At 47.3% G+C, this 18,689-nt stretch overlaps 1 protein-coding gene across 2 annotated transcripts in view; it reads right to left on the bottom strand.

Annotated features, from left to right (window-relative positions):
- ASTN2 (astrotactin 2) overlaps nt 1-18,689 on the bottom strand; it is a 708,908-nt gene that overhangs the window by 448,169 nt on the left and 242,050 nt on the right. For both annotated transcript variants that reach the window (XM_075015031.1, XM_075015030.1), the window contains exon 5: nt 10,440-10,547. In XM_075015031.1, the coding sequence (XP_074871132.1) occupies nt 10,440-10,547 (108 nt within the window). The remainder of the gene's footprint in view (nt 1-10,439; nt 10,548-18,689) is intronic.

The following is an 18,689-nucleotide window of genomic DNA, read 5'->3' as shown; positions in this document are numbered from 1 at the left end:
GGTTTAGTTTGCAGAAGAGAAGAGTGAGAGGTGATTTCATAGCCACCTTCAACTGCCTGAAGTGGGGCTCTAAAGAGGATGGAGAGAGACTCTTCTCAGTTGTGACAGATGGCAGAATAAGGAGCAATGGTCTCAAGTTACGGTGGAGAGGTGTAGGTTGAATATTAGGAAAAACTATTTCCCCAGGAGGGAGGTGAAGCACTGGAATGTGTTACCTAGAGAGGTGGTGGAATCTCCTTCCCTTGGGGGTTTTATGTCCTGACTTAACAACGCCCCGGCTGGGATGATTTAGTTGGGGTTGATCCTGCTTTGGGCAGGGGGCTGGACTAGGCGACCTCCTGAGGTCCTTCCAGCCCTAGAATTCTATGAGTCTCCTCTAATTTTTTCCATCTACAGGCAGAATAATTTTTGTTATGTGCACCAAGGCACATATAGATGTGCACCACTAATAGAAACACGGGCGACTGTACGTGGGTGCTCTGTTAATTAGTTAAACGGCACCTGAATCTCTCCTGGACAGTTGCCCAAGTGCTCAGCTTACAGGGAACACTGGCCTCCACTACTGTTTTGTGACCACAGGAAAGGAGGTGTGACTGTGTCAGGTAATGGGGCACTTAGAGTGGTGGGAGACAAATTTCAGTGCAAAGACGCATGTATAAGTAGACAGAGGCAAAGCAAGTCAGCCTAACTTTGTAGTGTAGGCCAGGCCTCAACATCATTGCCCTAATTTTCCATCCATTAAGACACATTTTGCCTCGTCATTATTGGGAAGTTACAGAAGTTAGAGACCACTAGGTTGCTTCCTGCAGTGAAGACAAGGAGAGGCAGAGAAGAAGAAAAAGTTTGGCTAAAACTGCCCCGCAGTCCTCCAACAGCTACCAACACCTGCCCCTTCTGTGATAAGACCTGCAGCTCCAGAATTGGGCTGGACAGCCATCAACGGGTTCACAAACAGGAGGGTGACATGAAGACGCCGTGCTCGTTATCAAGTAATTGCTAAAGAAGAAGCTTCCTGCAGAGTATTCTCGTGTTCTGTTTAGCAATGGGGCCTCCATGGTAGATATATCTAAATGGCCCTGTCTGGCCACACCATTAGGAAAGCATTTTGTATCCCTTCAGTATGAAAAGGGCTACAAACCAGTCTCTTTCTGGGACACAGTGAAGGCAAAGAAGCTCCAAGAAATGGCAGAGCAAGTGCTTCAACCTTTGAGGAGTGCTTACATAACATCATAAGGTGGTGAGGGACAATCTTCAGCAATAAGGAAACTGCAGGTGCATTTCAGGAGAAATCCCACACAGGTATGTCGCAGCATTCCTTCCCCATCACAGGCTGTGATGTGTTCCCCATGTTCTTATGGAGAGCCACCAATGGACCCAACCATGGCATGGTTCTGCCTTTGATGCTACACAATATAGATGGATTCTGAGCCAAGGCTGCAGCATGGTGAAGCACTGGAATGTGTTACCTAGAGAGGCGGTGGAATCTCCATCCCTAGAGGTTTTTAATTCCCATCTTGCCAGCTTCTGGCTGGGATGATTTAGTTGGGGTTGATCCTGCTTTGGGCAGGGGGCTGGACTCAAGGACCTCCTGAGGTCTCGTGCAGCCCTAAAACTCTATGATTCTATGTGAGAATAGAACTCTCTGCTCCAGCTCTCTGTCCATGAAGGTCTGTTAAGTCAAGACTGCCTACTGCAGAGCTCTAATTTCTGGTCACTTGCAAGCCTGGAGAAGCATGGAAAAGAACATAATGAAGACAGAAAATGTCCTGGAATGTGCTCATAACTGCCCTCTTGCCCTCACTCACACTATGTTCCCACAGTGAAAATTAAACTACGCCAAAGAGCCCCATCTTCAGTGCTGTTGGGTGATGCCTATAACCATGACACATCCTTGAACTAGGCACCTCCCCATCACCCCATGGGATTAAGCCAAAGTGCTTCTCACTGTGGCTACTGACAGCCCCTTCAGAGGCAGGTACTCTGCTTTGGGCAGTTCCAGGATCACGTGTCCGCAGGGAACATGGTCAGAAGCAGGTGGATGTTTGTGAGCAACTTCAGGAGCCGTGGCAGTCACACTATCAGAGTTCAACACGGTGGCAAGAGATGTGGGGGAAGGAGAAATCATTCACTGTGTTGGGTGGGGACCCTGCTGAGCGTTGCTAAAAAGCATGAGCCTGGAGAGACTGATTATTCCCTCTTGCTAGTGTAAGCAATGAAAAATGACATGTTTGGTTTATCACCTTTTGTCTCCCGTTTGATTCTTGACAGGCAGCTCCTGGTGTCTGAAGCCTGCTGCTGTCAGCAAGGCGAGTCACGCTGGCTGGTGAAATAGGTGCAGACGTGGAGAGACAATTTAAAACTACGGCATTTTCTGGCAGCATCTCAGCCTCAAAAGAGGCATGGTTAAGCCGCAGCGATATGCTTCCCTTCCAGGGCTCCCTGTTTGCTTAGCTCTTATGTCTCCCTGCGTTTCAGTGGAGAGGGAAGGAAAATGCTGCCCAAATTTCATTCTGTATTTCATTCTGCTCCCCGTGAAATAATAAGTGTCTGGTTTTGCCTTCGGAGACAGGAGAGGATCAAAGGGAAACTTCCTTGCGTGTAACAGATTCCGAATACCCAGTTTTCCCTTATAAAGGGCCTTGTTTTAAACACCAAATACAGAAGCAGATCAAAGCCCAGCTTCCCACTCCTCTAACAGCTCTCAGAAGGCTCTGCCAGCTGGAGACACACACATAGAGGCTACTGCAAAGCCTAGGCAGATAATTGGGCTCTGCTACTTTATCTGAAAAATCATTGTGTGTGATGGAAACAACTGGGCAGCTAGTAAACAAGCTCCCAACGTGTTTATCCCACACTGTGAAATATAGAGACTAGGCTATTGGCCAAGCCAAGCCCACTTCCCTGCACTTATCTGCACCTCCTCTGTCCACAGGCCCTTAACACAAGGAGGTTCCAGATTCACTTTCAACCTCTCTCTCCAACAGGCAGTTTACGACTTATCACTGGACTACAGCAACCCAAATCCCCATGTTCTTAATTAGGCCATGCTGGGAAGGCTGTGCTGCTTTATGAGGCAACAACCTGTCTCCTGGGAGACCAAATGATGACTAGGATACGTGTGTTACCCTGACAAGGGAGTCAGATTATTGTGGAAGACGCTGTCTGGCCTAGAGCAACACAATCAAACAAGGAAGGATTTATTTTTCTCTGCCTTAAACAGGCTGGCAGAGAAGAGACTCTAAGCTGAGGGATGTTACTGGAGTGTTGTTCCTGTGGAGTGGGGATGAACTGGAACTGGTCTGCGGCACTTGTTCAGAGTGACTCTGAGGCATAAATGGCTGCTGAAATATAATTTGCATCCAACGTGAGAGGCAGGTTATTCAGATCACAAGGAAAATATCCTTCTTCTCTGCTGGGGCCACCAACCAGTCAACAAGCCACCCACTACAAAAATAATAAATAACAATAATAATACAGGTTGAACCTCTCTAGTCCAGCATCCTCAGGACCTCACTGGTGCCAAATCAGAGGATTTGCTGAACCACACAGGAGGTCAATATTGTCTAACAGCATTATCAACACTTAGACCACTTACTGGGCTCCTAGAAGACATGTAGGGCTAAATTAGAGCACAGAACACTGAGAGCCAGGACTGGTGACTGTAAATAAACTTAATGGGACCACAAGAAACTTGGTCGGCTAACTAAAACCATGCCAGACCCTGGATGTTGCTGGACCAGAGAGTGCTAGACTAAAGAGGTTCAATCAAAATAATAATAATAATAATAATAATAATACTTTGCAGTGACATTCAGTGTCACAGGCTCCCGAGCACTTTAGAACCTGTGTGATGTAGAACCTCTGTGATGTAGATAAGAACTATGTGCATTGTACACAGCTGGGGAAAGAGACATACACAGGACCCAGGGTCTGTGATGTAGATAAGAACAATGTGCATTGTACACAGCTGGGGAAAGAGACATACACAGGACCCAGGGTCCGATGTGCAGAAGTGCTGAGTGCCTGCAGCTCCAGGTAGAGTCAATGACAGCTGCAGGAGCTCGGCCCCTCTGAAAAACTGGTCCCTTTGTCCCAGTGTGAGTGCTCCGACTGTGGCATGGCAGAGACAGGATGAGAAGGAGGGAACAACACTTCAGGGAGTGTGAGGGACCCACAGTCATGTCCTGGGTTCTGACACAACTGTCTGTCACACTTGATCAAATCGCTTTACTGCTCTCTGACTCAGTTTCTTCACATCCCGATGGGTGCCAGGCCCATGCTGCCCAGGGGTCATCAAAAGCCAGTTCAGTGTCTGCCCAGCAGGTTGGAATTCCTGCATGGAAGGACCTAGCAAGAAAAGCCTTTTTTTTTTTTTTTGAATTCGGTAAAAAGCTCAATAATTCAAGAGCCGCAATACATGTGAAAATGAAACGGTCCTTAATGAGTAATGTCAAACCGTACTTTTTGTAACTCCTATTTCAAGAACACTGCACACACAATAATTTGTAATCTGATACATGTCTACTGCAAGATGATCACTAACTTTTTACATGTTCTATTTCCTCACACTTTACACCTGTGTATGTACAACTGTCTTCCTGACTTTCACTCCCAAACCTATTTTAACTAATGCCAATTTTACTTCGTGCTTAATTTCAGTTTTTTCTTAAAATGTGTGTTGCCCCTCACTGCAGGGATGCCGGAAGCTTCCTTGTCGAAACCAAGGCTTACTTGCAACACAGTGGGGAAAAAACAGACAGAGAATCATATCCCACAATGCATTGCACATATTAAAGGAGGACTTAGCCAACGTTTCAAGATCACACATTGTTTGCTATTTAGACACAAGTTGTGCATTGTCGGGCTTAGATGTTCACTATTTATCAAAAACAGTCAGGAGGGGTTTTTTTTGGTTTTGGTTTTTTTGGTTTTTTTTTTTTAAACTTTGCAATTATAGAATTGGGAGCCACAAAGAAATCCTTAAAGAGCCACATGACGCTCCAGAGCCGCAGGTTGCAGACCCCTGCACTAACCTCTTCGCACACCAGACAGGAGCTAGGAGACACAGCCACCAGGCACAAAGGGCCGGCTGCTGCTAGGCACCCGAGGTGTCTGCAAGGCAGCCCACGTGAGCAGACCTACTGAGAGCCAACACACCACACTGGAACCACCTCTAGATTCACACCACTAGATTCCAGCCACACAAAGGAAAGTTGTTCTTTAAAAGCAGGACAGGAAAGAACAGGTCCCACTCTGCGAGGAGGAAAACAGGAGAGCGCTAAACACACCAAGTCCAAAATTTCTCGTGATGGGCAATGCGGAGGTGGAGTAGCATCTTTCCAGCTCCTGTGTTCTCTTCACAGGACTTTAGTGATGGCAGAAGGTGCCTTGTTTGAAAGCCCTGGAGACAGGAGCCTTCTGGAGAACAGGAACCGAGCAGGCAGGAAGAGCAAGATCTCCCCCACGGTGCCCTGCCAGCCCTCGCTTGATGGGAATGAGCAGTGAAGTCAGCTTGTCTGCTCTTTGGCATCTCCCACTGAGGCTGCCAAGGAGAGCTCTGCCAGCAAGTGCCGTGGTAGGTTTTGATAGCGCAAATGTGTTTTGAAGGGCTTATTAAAATGCCCATCACTGCAGTATTCCACTGCACTATTAAAACACACACCAGGAGGGGCTGACAGCCAGTTCCCTGACCTAGCCCAGGTGCAATCAAAGCCTCTGATTCTGAGCACCCTTGCCCCAGGCCAGTGAATTGTACAGTCACTGGTTCACAGAGGACCCTTGCCTTGAAGCCTGGCTGGCAGATGCAAGTGGAGGACTCTCCTCTCCATCAAGAGCCTACTCAAGGCTGGGGCAGGATAAGAAGCAGGTGCCACTCCCTTGAGTCCATATGTGGCTTCCAATAAGCATGGCAGACCAGGGGCAGTCATAGCAGCTGCCAAGGGTTCCTATAAAAGAGGAGGTTTGAGAGAACCTGGATCTCACCAAGGGCTTTGCAGAGCCACAAAAGGAAATGGGCTATGGCCTGGAGCAGCAGTGAAGAGGGAGGTGCAGTGCTGGGGTTAGGAGATGGGACAGGACACTAGCTGTGTCTACACGTGCACGCTACTTCGAAGTAGCGGCACTAACTTCGAAATAGCGCCCGTCGCGGCTACACGCATCGGGCGCTATTTCGAAGTTAACTTCGACGTTAGGCGGCGAGACGTCGAAGTCGCTAACCTCATGAGGGGATCGGAATAGCGCCCTACTTCGACGTTCAACGTTGAAGTAGGGACCGTGTAGACGATCCGCGTCCCGCAACATCGAAATTGCCGGGTCCTCCATGGCGGCCATCAGCTGGGGGGTTGAGAGATGCTCTCTCTCCAGCCCCTGCGGGGCTCTATGGTCACCGTGGGCAGCAGCCCTTAGCCCAGGGCTTCTGGCTGCTGCTGCGGCAGCTGGGGATCCATGCTGCAGGCACAGGGTCTGCAACCAGTTGTAGGCTCTGTGTATCTTGTGTTGTTTAGTGCAACTGTGTCTGGGAGGGGCCCTTTAAGGGAGCGGCTTGCTGTTGAATCCGCCCTGTGACCCTGTCTGCAGCTGTGCCTGGCACCCTTATTTCGATGTGTACTACTTTGGCGTGTAGACGTACCCTCGCAGCGCCTATTTCGATGTGGTGCCACGCAACGTCGAAGTTGAACATCGACGTTGCCAGCCCTGGAGGACGTGTAGACGTTATTCATCGAAATAGCCTATTTTGATGTTGCTACATCGAAATAAGCTATTTCGATGTTGGCTTCACGTGTAGACGTAGCCACTGTGAAGCAGTCTGTCTTGCAGATGATGGACACATGAACTCTAGCTCTTCGATGGAAAGAGAAAGCAGTTGCCTCTAGTGATTGCTGTTTGATTCTTCATGGCGAGCAACAAGTCCAGGGTGACCAAAATACTTCACACAAGAAAGCATGCTCCCTCTCGCAAGGGCAAGGATATGGTGCTAGCTAGCCCCTCGAGGACCTCTCCTGATTAGCACTGAGCTTTATTTCTTTCTGGATTCAAACCTCACACACTTTCATCCAGACTCCAGTTTCCACCATGAGCTGGACTGACAAGACAGACATTAAATGGGAATATTCCCCCATGAACCTAGGGTAACAATGGTGAATGTTCCCTATGTTTCTTTCCATTGTCTCCAAAGTGATAAGAAAGATACAGGAACATTAATGTCCATCAGTGAAATGATCCAACACTAGAAGGAGTGAAACTCTCCACCACGGTATGGCTGAGATACCAGAACTCAGAGATTAGAAAGAAAATTCCCCCAGTCTGTATTCCTGGCCAATGTAGACTGATCCACTCCATTTCAGTCTCAATGCTTTGTCCACTCCAGTTTTAAACAATCAAGCGGGGGAGATCAGACCCCCTTCTTATGACAACCTTTCCCACAGTCAAAGAGACTGTACTGTCAGGAATACCCCCTCACAAAAACAACAAGCATGGACAATTTACTTACTTCCCGTTGACCTACCTTCTTGAACAATTCATCCTGCATGCCTTATGTGTGCAACCTGCAGCCACTTGAGACCATTAAAATGTACAGCCACCTAACTAGCTTACCTGACCAAAGCACAAAGAAAATCCATAAGTGACCCTGCATTTGCAGGATTGTTGAGACACAAATGCTAGTTACTGCGCTTCCTGTAACAAATCACATACCTCTGAAGACTTCCCACCGTATCATTGTTGATAAGCACCCCAAATGCTGCGGTAATTGTACTCTGCACCGGCAGAACTGGTCTAAGGGGAGGAATTGCAAGGAAAAGCTCTCTCATTGGACTTAATGGCTATCCTATTGCACCTACCATGACACACAGCCACTGTGGAATCAATATTAGAACGTCAATATAACAAACTGTATCTGACTCTGCATCTCTATTAGAATTATGAGCCTGTCCAATTATGGATTTTTGTTGTGACTGTAATTATAATTTTTATGCTGAAACTTGCCACTAAGCTTGTGCTTTCTTCACACAAGGAAACTAACAATCATTGAAACATCAGCAGAAAATGCTATCCAAGAAGACAGTAAAGGCAAAGTTCAGCCAAGCAACAGCAAGGGCAATGGAGTTTATACAGGGAGCTTATTTGTTTAAACACCAAACCAACCAACCCAGTAAACAAAAAAACCCTGGTTAATGGAGAAATAATTAAGATCATTGGTGCCTCTATCAAAACATACCATATTGCCACTGACCTGGCAGATGGGTTATTCCCATTAGACCTGCTAGCTCAGTGTTTCTCCACCTTTTCAGGTTGGCAACCCCTTATTTGCATTCAAAAAACATTTCACAATCCTCCTGCTTTACATTTTTCTCTTCTTGTTGCACAAAAGTAGAAATGGTAACCAGAGAACACTCACTTTGAAGAAGGGCTCGCAAAGAGATGGGGAGCAAGGATTCATTTGCTTCAGATTGCAATTAAATTTCCAGCAACTTGTCATACCCTGCAAAATTGCCTTTTGTGTTTCCCACCTTCAAGCCGGGGTCACAACCCGCTGGTTTGGAAACACTGAATTAACAACACTGAATCCCATGGGTGGGATTTTTCAAAGTGCCTCTATCCCATTTTTAAAAGTGACTCATTGCAAAGGAATGGGGCTCAGGCTCTTAGGCAGGGGGGTGCTTTTGAAAATATTACCTGTGTGTCTACCACTGAAGGGCTGTTCTCTGCATGGCTGTTTAAAGTGGCAGAACTCTTTCACTGCAAACACTGAGCATACAAATTCACTAGTCCGTTTTCAAAAAATCGAGGCCTTTATCTTTAAAGAGTCGACAGTACTGCTGTCACAGGAAGCTTTTACTGGCTTTCCGCACGTATAATTCCAGCAAGAATGTATGCAACGCTGGATTTGCCTTCTTTGAAAAAAATGAAGATACAAGAACACACCTGAATGCAGTCCTATTCTGCACAAATAAATGCAATGTGTGTGTCTGTTCCGATATGAAATCACTGGGACAATCACAGGCGTTGAGGTAATTTCACATTGAAATAAACATGTTATGCGCATTTATCTGAATGCCTAATGATGGAAATAAATGGAGCTGTGTTTTGCTGGGTGAGTTCCGGCATCTAATAGGACTGCTGCATTCTGGCCCTGCTTGGCTAAGCAAACAAAACAAATTCAGGACACAGACCCACTGGTGCAATCTACAAATCATTTTCCAGCTTGGTTGTTACGTCATGGTGGTTTTCATACTGAGCAATGGCAGAACAAAAGTCACATATTTCCTCTGCTGAGGACTAAGCAGCACACACTTGATCAAAGGTTTAGAGATGAAGTGAACCTGGTGTTTGAATTGGGAGAATAGAGGAACTAATTTTAAACCACCAAAGAGACTTTCTTTTTTTCTCTCAGTTAATTCACAACATGACTTACAGGATTTTTTTAAAGTCCCAACCCAATCCCATTTCTCTCTCTCTCTCTCTCTCTCTCTTTTTAATTGCTTTTGTTCAGAGAAGCATGGAAAATTCCAGGCTGGTAGGAAATTTGCTGAGAAGCATTAACTGTCAGAAATTGAGCCTTACATAGACTCAGGAAGTGCCATTATTACAGTCACCTGTGTTGCTGAAGTAACAGCCAGCCACACCAACAAAAAAACTCTAGTACAGACAAGCAAAGTGACTTTGCACATCAGTGCCACATACAGCAAACTTCCCCAATCCATAGTTTGCAAGCAAACAGTCGTGCATGTTGATATCAGAGGTACATGTTGGCGCCAGGGACACAAGTGGCTGGCTCCCAACGCCTGAAGTGCCTACCAGACATCTGTAAGGCCTTCAAACAGAACTCTGAGTGAGGCTATAGCGAAAATGCACTGTAGTTACAGTTTAATGCACTGCAAATGGTACTTGGTGGGAGATTTGCGAAGGGTTGCGATCGCCCTTTTCCATTCATTCAGATCTGCCGCTGAGTGTATCACTGCTGAATGTTTTCCCAGTGCACTGTTTATCACTCAACACCGGGCCCAAGCCCAACTCCTTCCTGCCAACTCCACTTCCAGCATGCTGGGATGGGGTGGGGGGTTGGTGCAGCCAGGGAAAAGGGAGTATAAGGGAGAGATTCTGGGGTCAGTGATCAGTGCTTCCTAAGTCTTTAATGTGGCTGATATCAGAATCCAGGGAACAGCCACGAAAAAACAACCAAGCCAATTAATATAATCAGTAGGAAACTCCGCTAACATCTCCCACCTGCTGCTAGCTGGCAGGGAAAGTCTCAGGCTGGGGAAACCTTATGACTAGGCTGATGTTAGTCTTGGGTAGGAAAATCTGTACATACAGACCAAGAGTCAACTTATTTCAGACCTTTCCAGCTAGGGATGAAATGAAAGGACATAAACCAGTGTGTCTGGGGGATTTTTTTGCCTCTTACAGCTGCCATGTCCCTGGCAGCTATTTGATTTTACCTTTGCTCCGTCTCCGGCTCCTATACTGCTCAGTATAGAAGGTCAGCTGGGTTTCGTCATCGGCCTCTGAGCCAGAGTTTCCCTTGGCACGTCCAAACCCAATTCCACCTGCAGGGAAGTGAGGAGAAGAGTTAGTGCTGATGTCTCAGGTGCTCAACTGCCAAATCTAGCTGTGAGCTCCCTGTGAAATCATGATCCAGTTTCCCCTTCTGCCGACTCTCGAAAGCCCTGTTCCCCCACATAAAGATGTGGGATCTTTAACGGCCATATATTGTTGTCAGTAGAGCAGTAGCAGTTCAGAGCACAGACATAGATCAGAACTTCAGTAGGCTAGGTGCTACGCCAACAAAGAACAAAAAAAAATCATCCCCGGCTTAACGAGCTTTCTATCTACATAGCAGTGGAGGCCTTGAATTTAAGCGGCTCTCCTAAGGACCCAGGTACAGCCAAATATACGAAGCTTCACATATCCACCACCGAGGCCAGCAAGGAAAGATGAAAAGTGGAGCAGGCAGTCAACACGAGTTAATGCCTGCGATTAATGCAGGGCAGATTTAACCCATTAAAAAATTCAACGTATTAATCACAGGCTTGACTGATAGCTTGGGCTGCAGGTGGTGCGCCACGCCCCCAGGCAGCTCTCAGCTTTAGGGCTGCCCCGAGCTGGGGTCCCATGGCTGCAGGACTGCCAGCAGCATTCCATGACCCAGGCGGCTCCCAGGCTCCGGGCTGTCCCCAGCTGGAGTCTTGCAGCTGCAGGGCTGCCAGCAGGATTCCATGCCCAGACAGCTCCCAGCCATAGGGCTGCCCCCAGCCAGAGTCCCGTGGCTGCAGGGAACCCAGCCACGGCCAGAGGAATCTTGGCAGCCCTATGGCTGCCAGCAGCTGAACCACTGAGCCCTGCCAGCAGCCCCAGCCATGGGGACCCCAGTAGCCCAGTGGCTGGGAGCTGTCTGGAGTACAGATCCCTGCCTGCAGCCCCAGGGACCCCAGCTGGGGACTGCAGCCCAACGCGAATCATGTGATTAACCATAATTAATGTTTTTAATTGCTCGACAGCTCTAACTGGAGGCAATGTGGTCCAGCATACAGGACAGGAAATAGAATCAGGAGACCTGAGTTCTGTCTCCTGCTGGGTGATCTTGGGCAAACAGCTTCCTCTCCCTTTGTGTGTGTCAGGAACATAAGCTGTGCCAGAGTGGAGTATCTCTGCTGTGGGGCCACGAGCTGCGGTCTCAGTTGAAGCCTTTCAGCTCTACCTCAGTACAAATAGCAGAAAAGAACAACAGAGACGTGACTTTTGCTTTGAGGTCACCGAGGAACAAGCCCAAAGATTAACACGCTCGCAATCATCCCCCCTTGGATCGTGCAGAGCCCATCCCTCCCCCATGCTTTTAAACATTTAGGAGCAACAGAAGTGAGACAAATCAACTCAGGAGTGGACATAGCATGAGACTGCCAAGCCTCATGGAACATTAAAAGAAAACAGGCCTCTGGGGGTTGACGGTGGCCCTCTGAACTGCCGTTAAAATATTTTACTGGTTTAAAACCCCTTTTATTCTGGGCAGAAGTACAATTTCCACACTTCTTGGCCAGGGTACAGGAAACGAAAGCGCACCTTCTGCCCTGTAAAATTCTTAATTGCCGCTCTGGGGGCGGAGGAGGGGAGAGAGCTGGGAAATGCAGTGAACTGACAGCCCTAGATGATCAGCAGAGCAGGCAGGCAGCCCTATACATCATCCCTATAGTCTCATCAACGTGCTTCTGTCCTGCCTTGATCACGTGGCCCATTCAGACCTTAGCTTCTGCTAAGACTGTCAATAAGGGCGAAGAGGATATTGCAATGGGAACATCCCCTACCTCAGCACTAAACAAACTCCTCTCACAGTGGAGCCCAGCAGCCTGCAGACAGGGACAAGCCCTAGTGTTTTGAAGGAATGCCTGTAAAGGGTTACACCCAGAGACAGGGGGTTCTCTATTGGCAAGCAGCCAGGTAAGCCAAGGGGAAGAGAGGGAGGGATTTTTGAACTGAAGCAGTTACCAACTGAGGGGTCTTTCTTTTGTGTGGCCGGAGGGCAGAGACACAGCGATGGTTTAAGCCTGAGCAGACTTAAGGAATTCAATAACTATCCAGGCCACAAGGAAATCTGGGCATACGGATATATAAGTAGAAAGGAAATGTTTAGTCAGACGTGATCAGGTTATTTTTTATTTTGGGTTTGGTGTGTGAATTCTCAGGCTGGCTGACATACCCCCTTGTACACCGGAACTTTTAAACTGAATCCCAGGGAAGTAATTCTCTGTACTTAATCTACCTTTTTTTAGTTGCTCTGTAACACCTAGAACCAACTATACTTTAGTATGTCCATCTTCTGTTTTGTTAATAAACCACCTTTCTGTTACAGCAATGATTCGACTCCTGTGTCCCAGAGAACAGTCTGTCTAAGACTGAAAGGTCAGTCACCACACTGCAGCTTAATTTCTTCTTTGTTTTCAAGCTCTCTCCTCAGGGAGGATTAAGAGTTTGGGGTTACCTCACAGGGAGACTTCCCAAGTGTGTCTGCCTGGGTTCTACAGAGGGGTTTTCTCACTTGAGTGTTGGCAGCACCTCCCAAGGTCAGGGAATCTGTGATCTTGGGAAGCTCTTAAGCTGAAGCCTACAGAGGCCAGGCATTTTTAAGGTCTCTTGCACTTGAAGTGTCAGAGTGACGAACAGCCTTAACACCTAGTCTCCAGCAGCCTGGGGCTATGTCTGCACTACATGATAAAGTCAATTTCAAGGCAGTTAGCTTGATTTTACTATGTCACCATCTTCACTGTAAATGCCATTAGGTCGATTTTAGGGATCACTAAGATCGGTATTATTACACCAACCATGCGAGTCGGCACAGCACAAGTTCAAATTTAATAGGTCAGATAAATGCTAGTGTGGAATCGACATTTATTTACATTGACTTTCTTAGCTGCAAGAGGTGTTCCGCTGGCCATTTCCATCTCCGCAGCTCTCCAGGGCTACGTCTACATGTGCAGCCAACATCGAAATAGCTTATTTCGATGTTGCGACATCGAAATAGTCTATTTCGATGAATAACGTCTACACGTCCTCCAGGGCCGGCAACGTCGATGTTCAACTTCGACGTTGCTCAGCCCAACATCGAAATAGGCGCAGCGAGGGAACGTCTACACGTCAAAGTAGCACACATCGAAATAGGGATGCCAGGCACAGCTGCAGACAGGGTCACAGGGCGGACTCAACAGCAAGCCTCTCCCTTAAAGGGCCCCTCCCAGACACAGTTGCACTAAACAACACAAGATACACAGAGCTGACAACTGGTTGAAGACCCTGTGCCTGCAGCATAGATCCCCAGCTGCCGCAAAAGCAGCCAGAAGCCCTGGGCTAAGGGCTGCTGCCCACGGTGACCATAGAGCCCCGCAGGGGCTGGAGAGAGAGCATCTCTCAACCCCCCAGCTGATGGCCGCCATGGAGGACCCAGCAATTTCGACGTTGCGGGACGCGGATCGTCTACACGGTCCCTACTTCGACGTTCAACGTCGAAGTAGGGCGCTATTCCTATCTCCTCATGAGGTTAGCGACTTCGATGTCTCGCCGCCTAACATCGAAGTTAACTTCGAAATAGCGCCCGACGCGTGTAGACGCGACGGGCGCTATTTCGAAGTTGGTGCCGCTACTTCGAAGTAGCGTGCACGTGTAGACGCAGCTCAGGTGAGCAGGAACCCATGAATTTGAATTCAGCACCAGGAAGCCTGGGAAACTCAAATGGGTACCTGGATCCATTCTGAATTCAGTTATTTATCATCAGTGCAGCGATCACATCTAGCCAGGAAAAAATAGCCCCAACACAGGATAGTGGCTCCTTCCCCGCACAGGATATAGCAGAAAAGACTGAGATTTTTTTTTTCCAGTGCTGGTGCCAGCCAGTCCCCCCCCACCCCACCATGTGGCAGCTAGGCTGTGGGAGTCATGTTTGTATGAAAGGCTGAGAAACTTCTTTTCTGCAGTTCACATTTGTACAGGGGCAGCCCTCCCCTCCCCCACAGAAGCCATGCAATTAGGGTCTATCCCCCGCCAAACCACATCCCATGGCTAGCCCCAAACCTAAGAAAAGCACGTGCCTGCAGGGCAAAGATTTTGGGGCCTGGCTGTCACTGGGGGAAGTCTCCCCACCCACACAGCAAAGATTTCAGGGCTTGGCTGTCGCTGGGGTGAGACAAGGAGACTGGATGGCCCCTCGTGGGCCCCACAAAAAGGGAAGCACGGTCTTCACTATGTTTTCAGTGGGGCAGCATGTGACAGGGGGCTGGCAGAAAGCCCTTGAAGGTACCCTGTCAACTGGTTCTTGAACTACATGTCCCACCCCTCATTGCGTGGGCTAGGGGGCAGATATCACACGCAGTAATCTGTTCCTGTAATATTTTCAGTAATGAGGTTTATGGCGATCTGAGGTTTCAATGGGGGGAAAGTAGCTGAGGGACCAGTGGAGATGGCATGGTCACCTGGACAATCCCAGGGCACTGAGTCATTCTGGCATGGGGGTATCACTGTCCCCTGCCTGGTGTGCTACTTGGCTGATCAGGCAAAAGCTGTACCTAACTGGAATAATGTGAAGATGTTCTTTCAATGGGGGAAAAGCAGCTGAGCAACCAATTTACTTGATTCAGTCACCTTTTGAAGCCAGCCTATTTGGTTCTCCTTCCCCTGAGATTCCCTACTTTTACTTTGAGAACAACAAGAAGTCCTGTGGCACCTTACAGACTTACAGATATTTTAGAGCATAAGCTTTCGTGAGCAAAGACTCACCTCATCAGATGCATGAGTGGGAGGGGGTGGTTTCAGATGGGCATTTAAAGAGTGGGGTCCCAGTAAAAGGGAGGACCAAAGCTGACAAGGTCTATTCAGCAAGGTGGAAATGGCCCATTATCAATAGTACGTATCAAAAGAGGAAAAAACAAGTCAGATCATACAGGCTGATATGACCCATTGTCAGAGTCCAATGGGGAGAAATTAACACCCAGGGCAGAGAAGCTGCTTTTGTAAGGTGCAAGCTACTCCCGTTCTCTGTTTAATCCTCGGTTAATGGATCAAATTTGCAAATAAATTGAAGCTCAGAGCCTTCTCTCTCCATCTGATTTTTGAAATTTCTTTGTTTCAGGACTGCCACCCTTAAAATCTGCTACTGAGTGTCCAGGGAGATTGAAGCGTTCCTCCACAGGCATCTGTACAATACCATTCCTGATGTCTCATTTATGTCCATTTATTCTTTTACATACAGACTGTTCAGTTTGGCCAATGTAAATTGCATGGGGCATTGCTGGCATATATTATATTAGTAGATGTGCAGGTAAAGGAGCTCCTGATGGCATGGTTGATGTTAGGTCCTGTGATGATGTCCCTGGTGTAGATATGTGAGCAGAGTTAGCAGCAAGGATTGTTGCAGGGGCTGGTTCCAGGCTTAGAGTTACTGCTTTGTGATTTATAGTGGCTGCTGAGGATTTGTTTAAAGGTTGGCAGGCTGTTACTTCTTTCCTTCTGACAAATACAGCCATTTATCTTGTAGTGTAGACGTAGGCTAGGCTGCATTCACACCATTGATGCAAAAGATCAGAAATCCCATTCAACCCATCTGGTTAGTCACCTAGTCCCTCCAGGGACAGAGTGCTGTGTCAAATGCCCCAAGACCAGCACCAAGAACAGGGCCAGCTCCTGAAAAATGGGATCACACAGCCCTCCTGTGTAGTAATGGAATATGGTTAAATGTTAATGGTTAAATGGTAAGGTTCAGCCTAAATGGATGAGGTTTACCAGTTATGTTTAATGGGGAGGGGCTGCTCCAGCTCTGCAGGGCCTGCTGGAGGTGGCAGGTGCCCAAGCTCACCCCAGAGCAGCCCCAGTAGCACAGTGGGAGGGTGGTACTCCAGCCTGCTCCAGACCCACCCCTCAGTTTAATTGGTAAACCAGTTAAACTTAACACTTAATCAGTTAAGCAATTAAATGTGATTTTACATCCCTAGTTTGGACAAGGCAAAAGTGGCAACTGGGAGCCTGCTGCAGCTCGAAGAGTTTGCTGTATCAATAACGGATAATGCCCTCTTAGTCACTCCCTACCTGGTGGAGCAGGAATGGGTTTGCACACAGGTGCACAGGCAAACAGAACCAGTCAGATCCACTAACCCTCGGAACACTACACACAAGTTATACACCATAGTGGGAAATCCTTCCACCATGGACATAATGCCTCCTCTGAGGCATCAGACTAAGTAGAATCATAGAAGAGTAGGACTGGAAGGGACCTTGAGAGGCCATCGAGTCCAGCCCCCTGCCCTCATGGCAGGACCAAGCACTTTCTAGACCATCCCTGAAAGCCATCTATCTAACCTCTTCTTAAATATCTCCAGTGATGGAGATTCTACCATCTCCCTTGGCAATTCATTCCAGTGTTTGATCACCCTGACGGTTAGGAACTTCTTCCTAATGTCCAGCCTGAACCTCCCCTGCTGCAATTTAACTCCATTGCCTCTTGTTCTACCCTCAGAGGCAAGGAAGAACAAGTTCCCTCCCTCTGCCTTATGACACCCTTTTAGATACCTGAAAACTGCCATCATGTCCCCCCTCAATCTTCTCTTTTCCAAACTAAACAAGCCCAGTTCTTTCAGCCTTTCTTCATAGGTCAGGTTCTCTAGACCTTTGATCATTCTCGTTGCTCTCCTCTGGACCCTCTCCAATTTCTCCACATCCTTCCTGAACTGCGGTGCCCAGAACTGGACACAATACTCCAGCTGAGGCCTAACCAGCGCAGAGTAGAGCGGGAGAATGACTTCTCGTGTCTTGCTCACAACACACCTGTTAATGCATCCTAGAATCATGTTTGCTTTTTTTGCAACAGCATCACACTGTTGACTCATATTTAGCTTGTGATCCACAATAACCCCTAGATCCCTTTCTGCTGTACTCATTCCTAGGCAGTCCTTTCCCATTCTGTATGTGTGACACTGATTGTTCCTTCCTAAGTGGAGCACTTTGCATTTGTCCTTATTAAACTTCATCCTGTTTACCTCAGCCCATTTCTCCAGTTTATCCAGATCCTTTTGAATTATGACCCTATCCTCCAAAGAAGTTGCAACCCCTCCCAGCTTGGTATCATCTGCAAACTTAATAAGTGTATTTTCTATGTCAATATCTAAATCGTTAATGAAGATATTGAACAGAACCGGTCCTAAAACAGACCCCTGCGGAACCCCACTAGTTATACTTTTCCAGCAGGATTGAAAACCATTAAAAACTACTCTCTGGGTACGGTTATCCAGCCAGTTGTTCACCCACCTTATCGTAGCCCCATCTAAATTGTATTTGCGTAGTTCATTGGTAAGTATATTATGTGAGACCATGTCAAATGCTTTACTGAAGTCTAGGTATACCACATCCACTGCTTCTCCCTTATTCACAATGCTCGTTATTCTATCAAAGAAAGCTATTAGATTGGTTTGACATGATCTGTTTTTAACAAAACCATGCTGGCTGTTCGCTATCACCTTACCACCTTCCAAATGCTTGCAGATGATTTCTTTAATTACCTGCTCCATTATCTTTCCTGGCACAGAAGTTAAGCTGACTGGCCTGTAGTTTCCCGGGTTATTCTTGTTCCCCTTTTTATAAATGGGTACTATATTTGCCCTTTTCCAGTCTTCTGGAATCTCTCCCGTCTCCCACGATATTCCAAAAATGATTGCTAAAGGCTCAGATACCTCTTCTATCAGCTCCTTGAGGATTCTAGGATGCATTTCATCAGGCCCTGGTGATTTGCAGACATCTAATTTTTCTAAGTAAATTTTAATTTGTTCTTTTCTTATTTCAACTTCTAAACCTACCCCTTTTTCACTAGCATTCTCTATGTCAGGCATTCCTTCAGATTTCTCTGTGAAGACCGAAACAAAGAAGTCATTAAACATCTCTGCCATTTCCAAAGTAACAAAGTAACAAAGTGAGATGTGACACTAACTGCCATGGTTCTGAAGAAGCCAAGAAGATTGGTTGGTTGGGTTGGTGTCCACCTGGGACACTGGGTTGTACGACCTCAAACAAAGATTCACACACCTGAAATGCAGTTTAACTGTTTAGGAAAGTCTGAGTCAACTTGCTGATACTTCAGCATAGAGCCTCATTATTCCTAATGTGCTACATGAGCTGCTAATGGTCAGATTTCCAAGTGAGTTCGTAGTTCTCAGCACCCACAA

Source organism: Carettochelys insculpta, chromosome 21 (genome assembly GCF_033958435.1).
Source record: "Carettochelys insculpta isolate YL-2023 chromosome 21, ASM3395843v1, whole genome shotgun sequence".
Taxonomy (NCBI): Eukaryota; Metazoa; Chordata; order Testudines; family Carettochelyidae; genus Carettochelys; species Carettochelys insculpta.
Note: the sequence above shows the minus strand (reverse complement) of the source record. Positions and strands in the feature narration are given on the sequence as shown.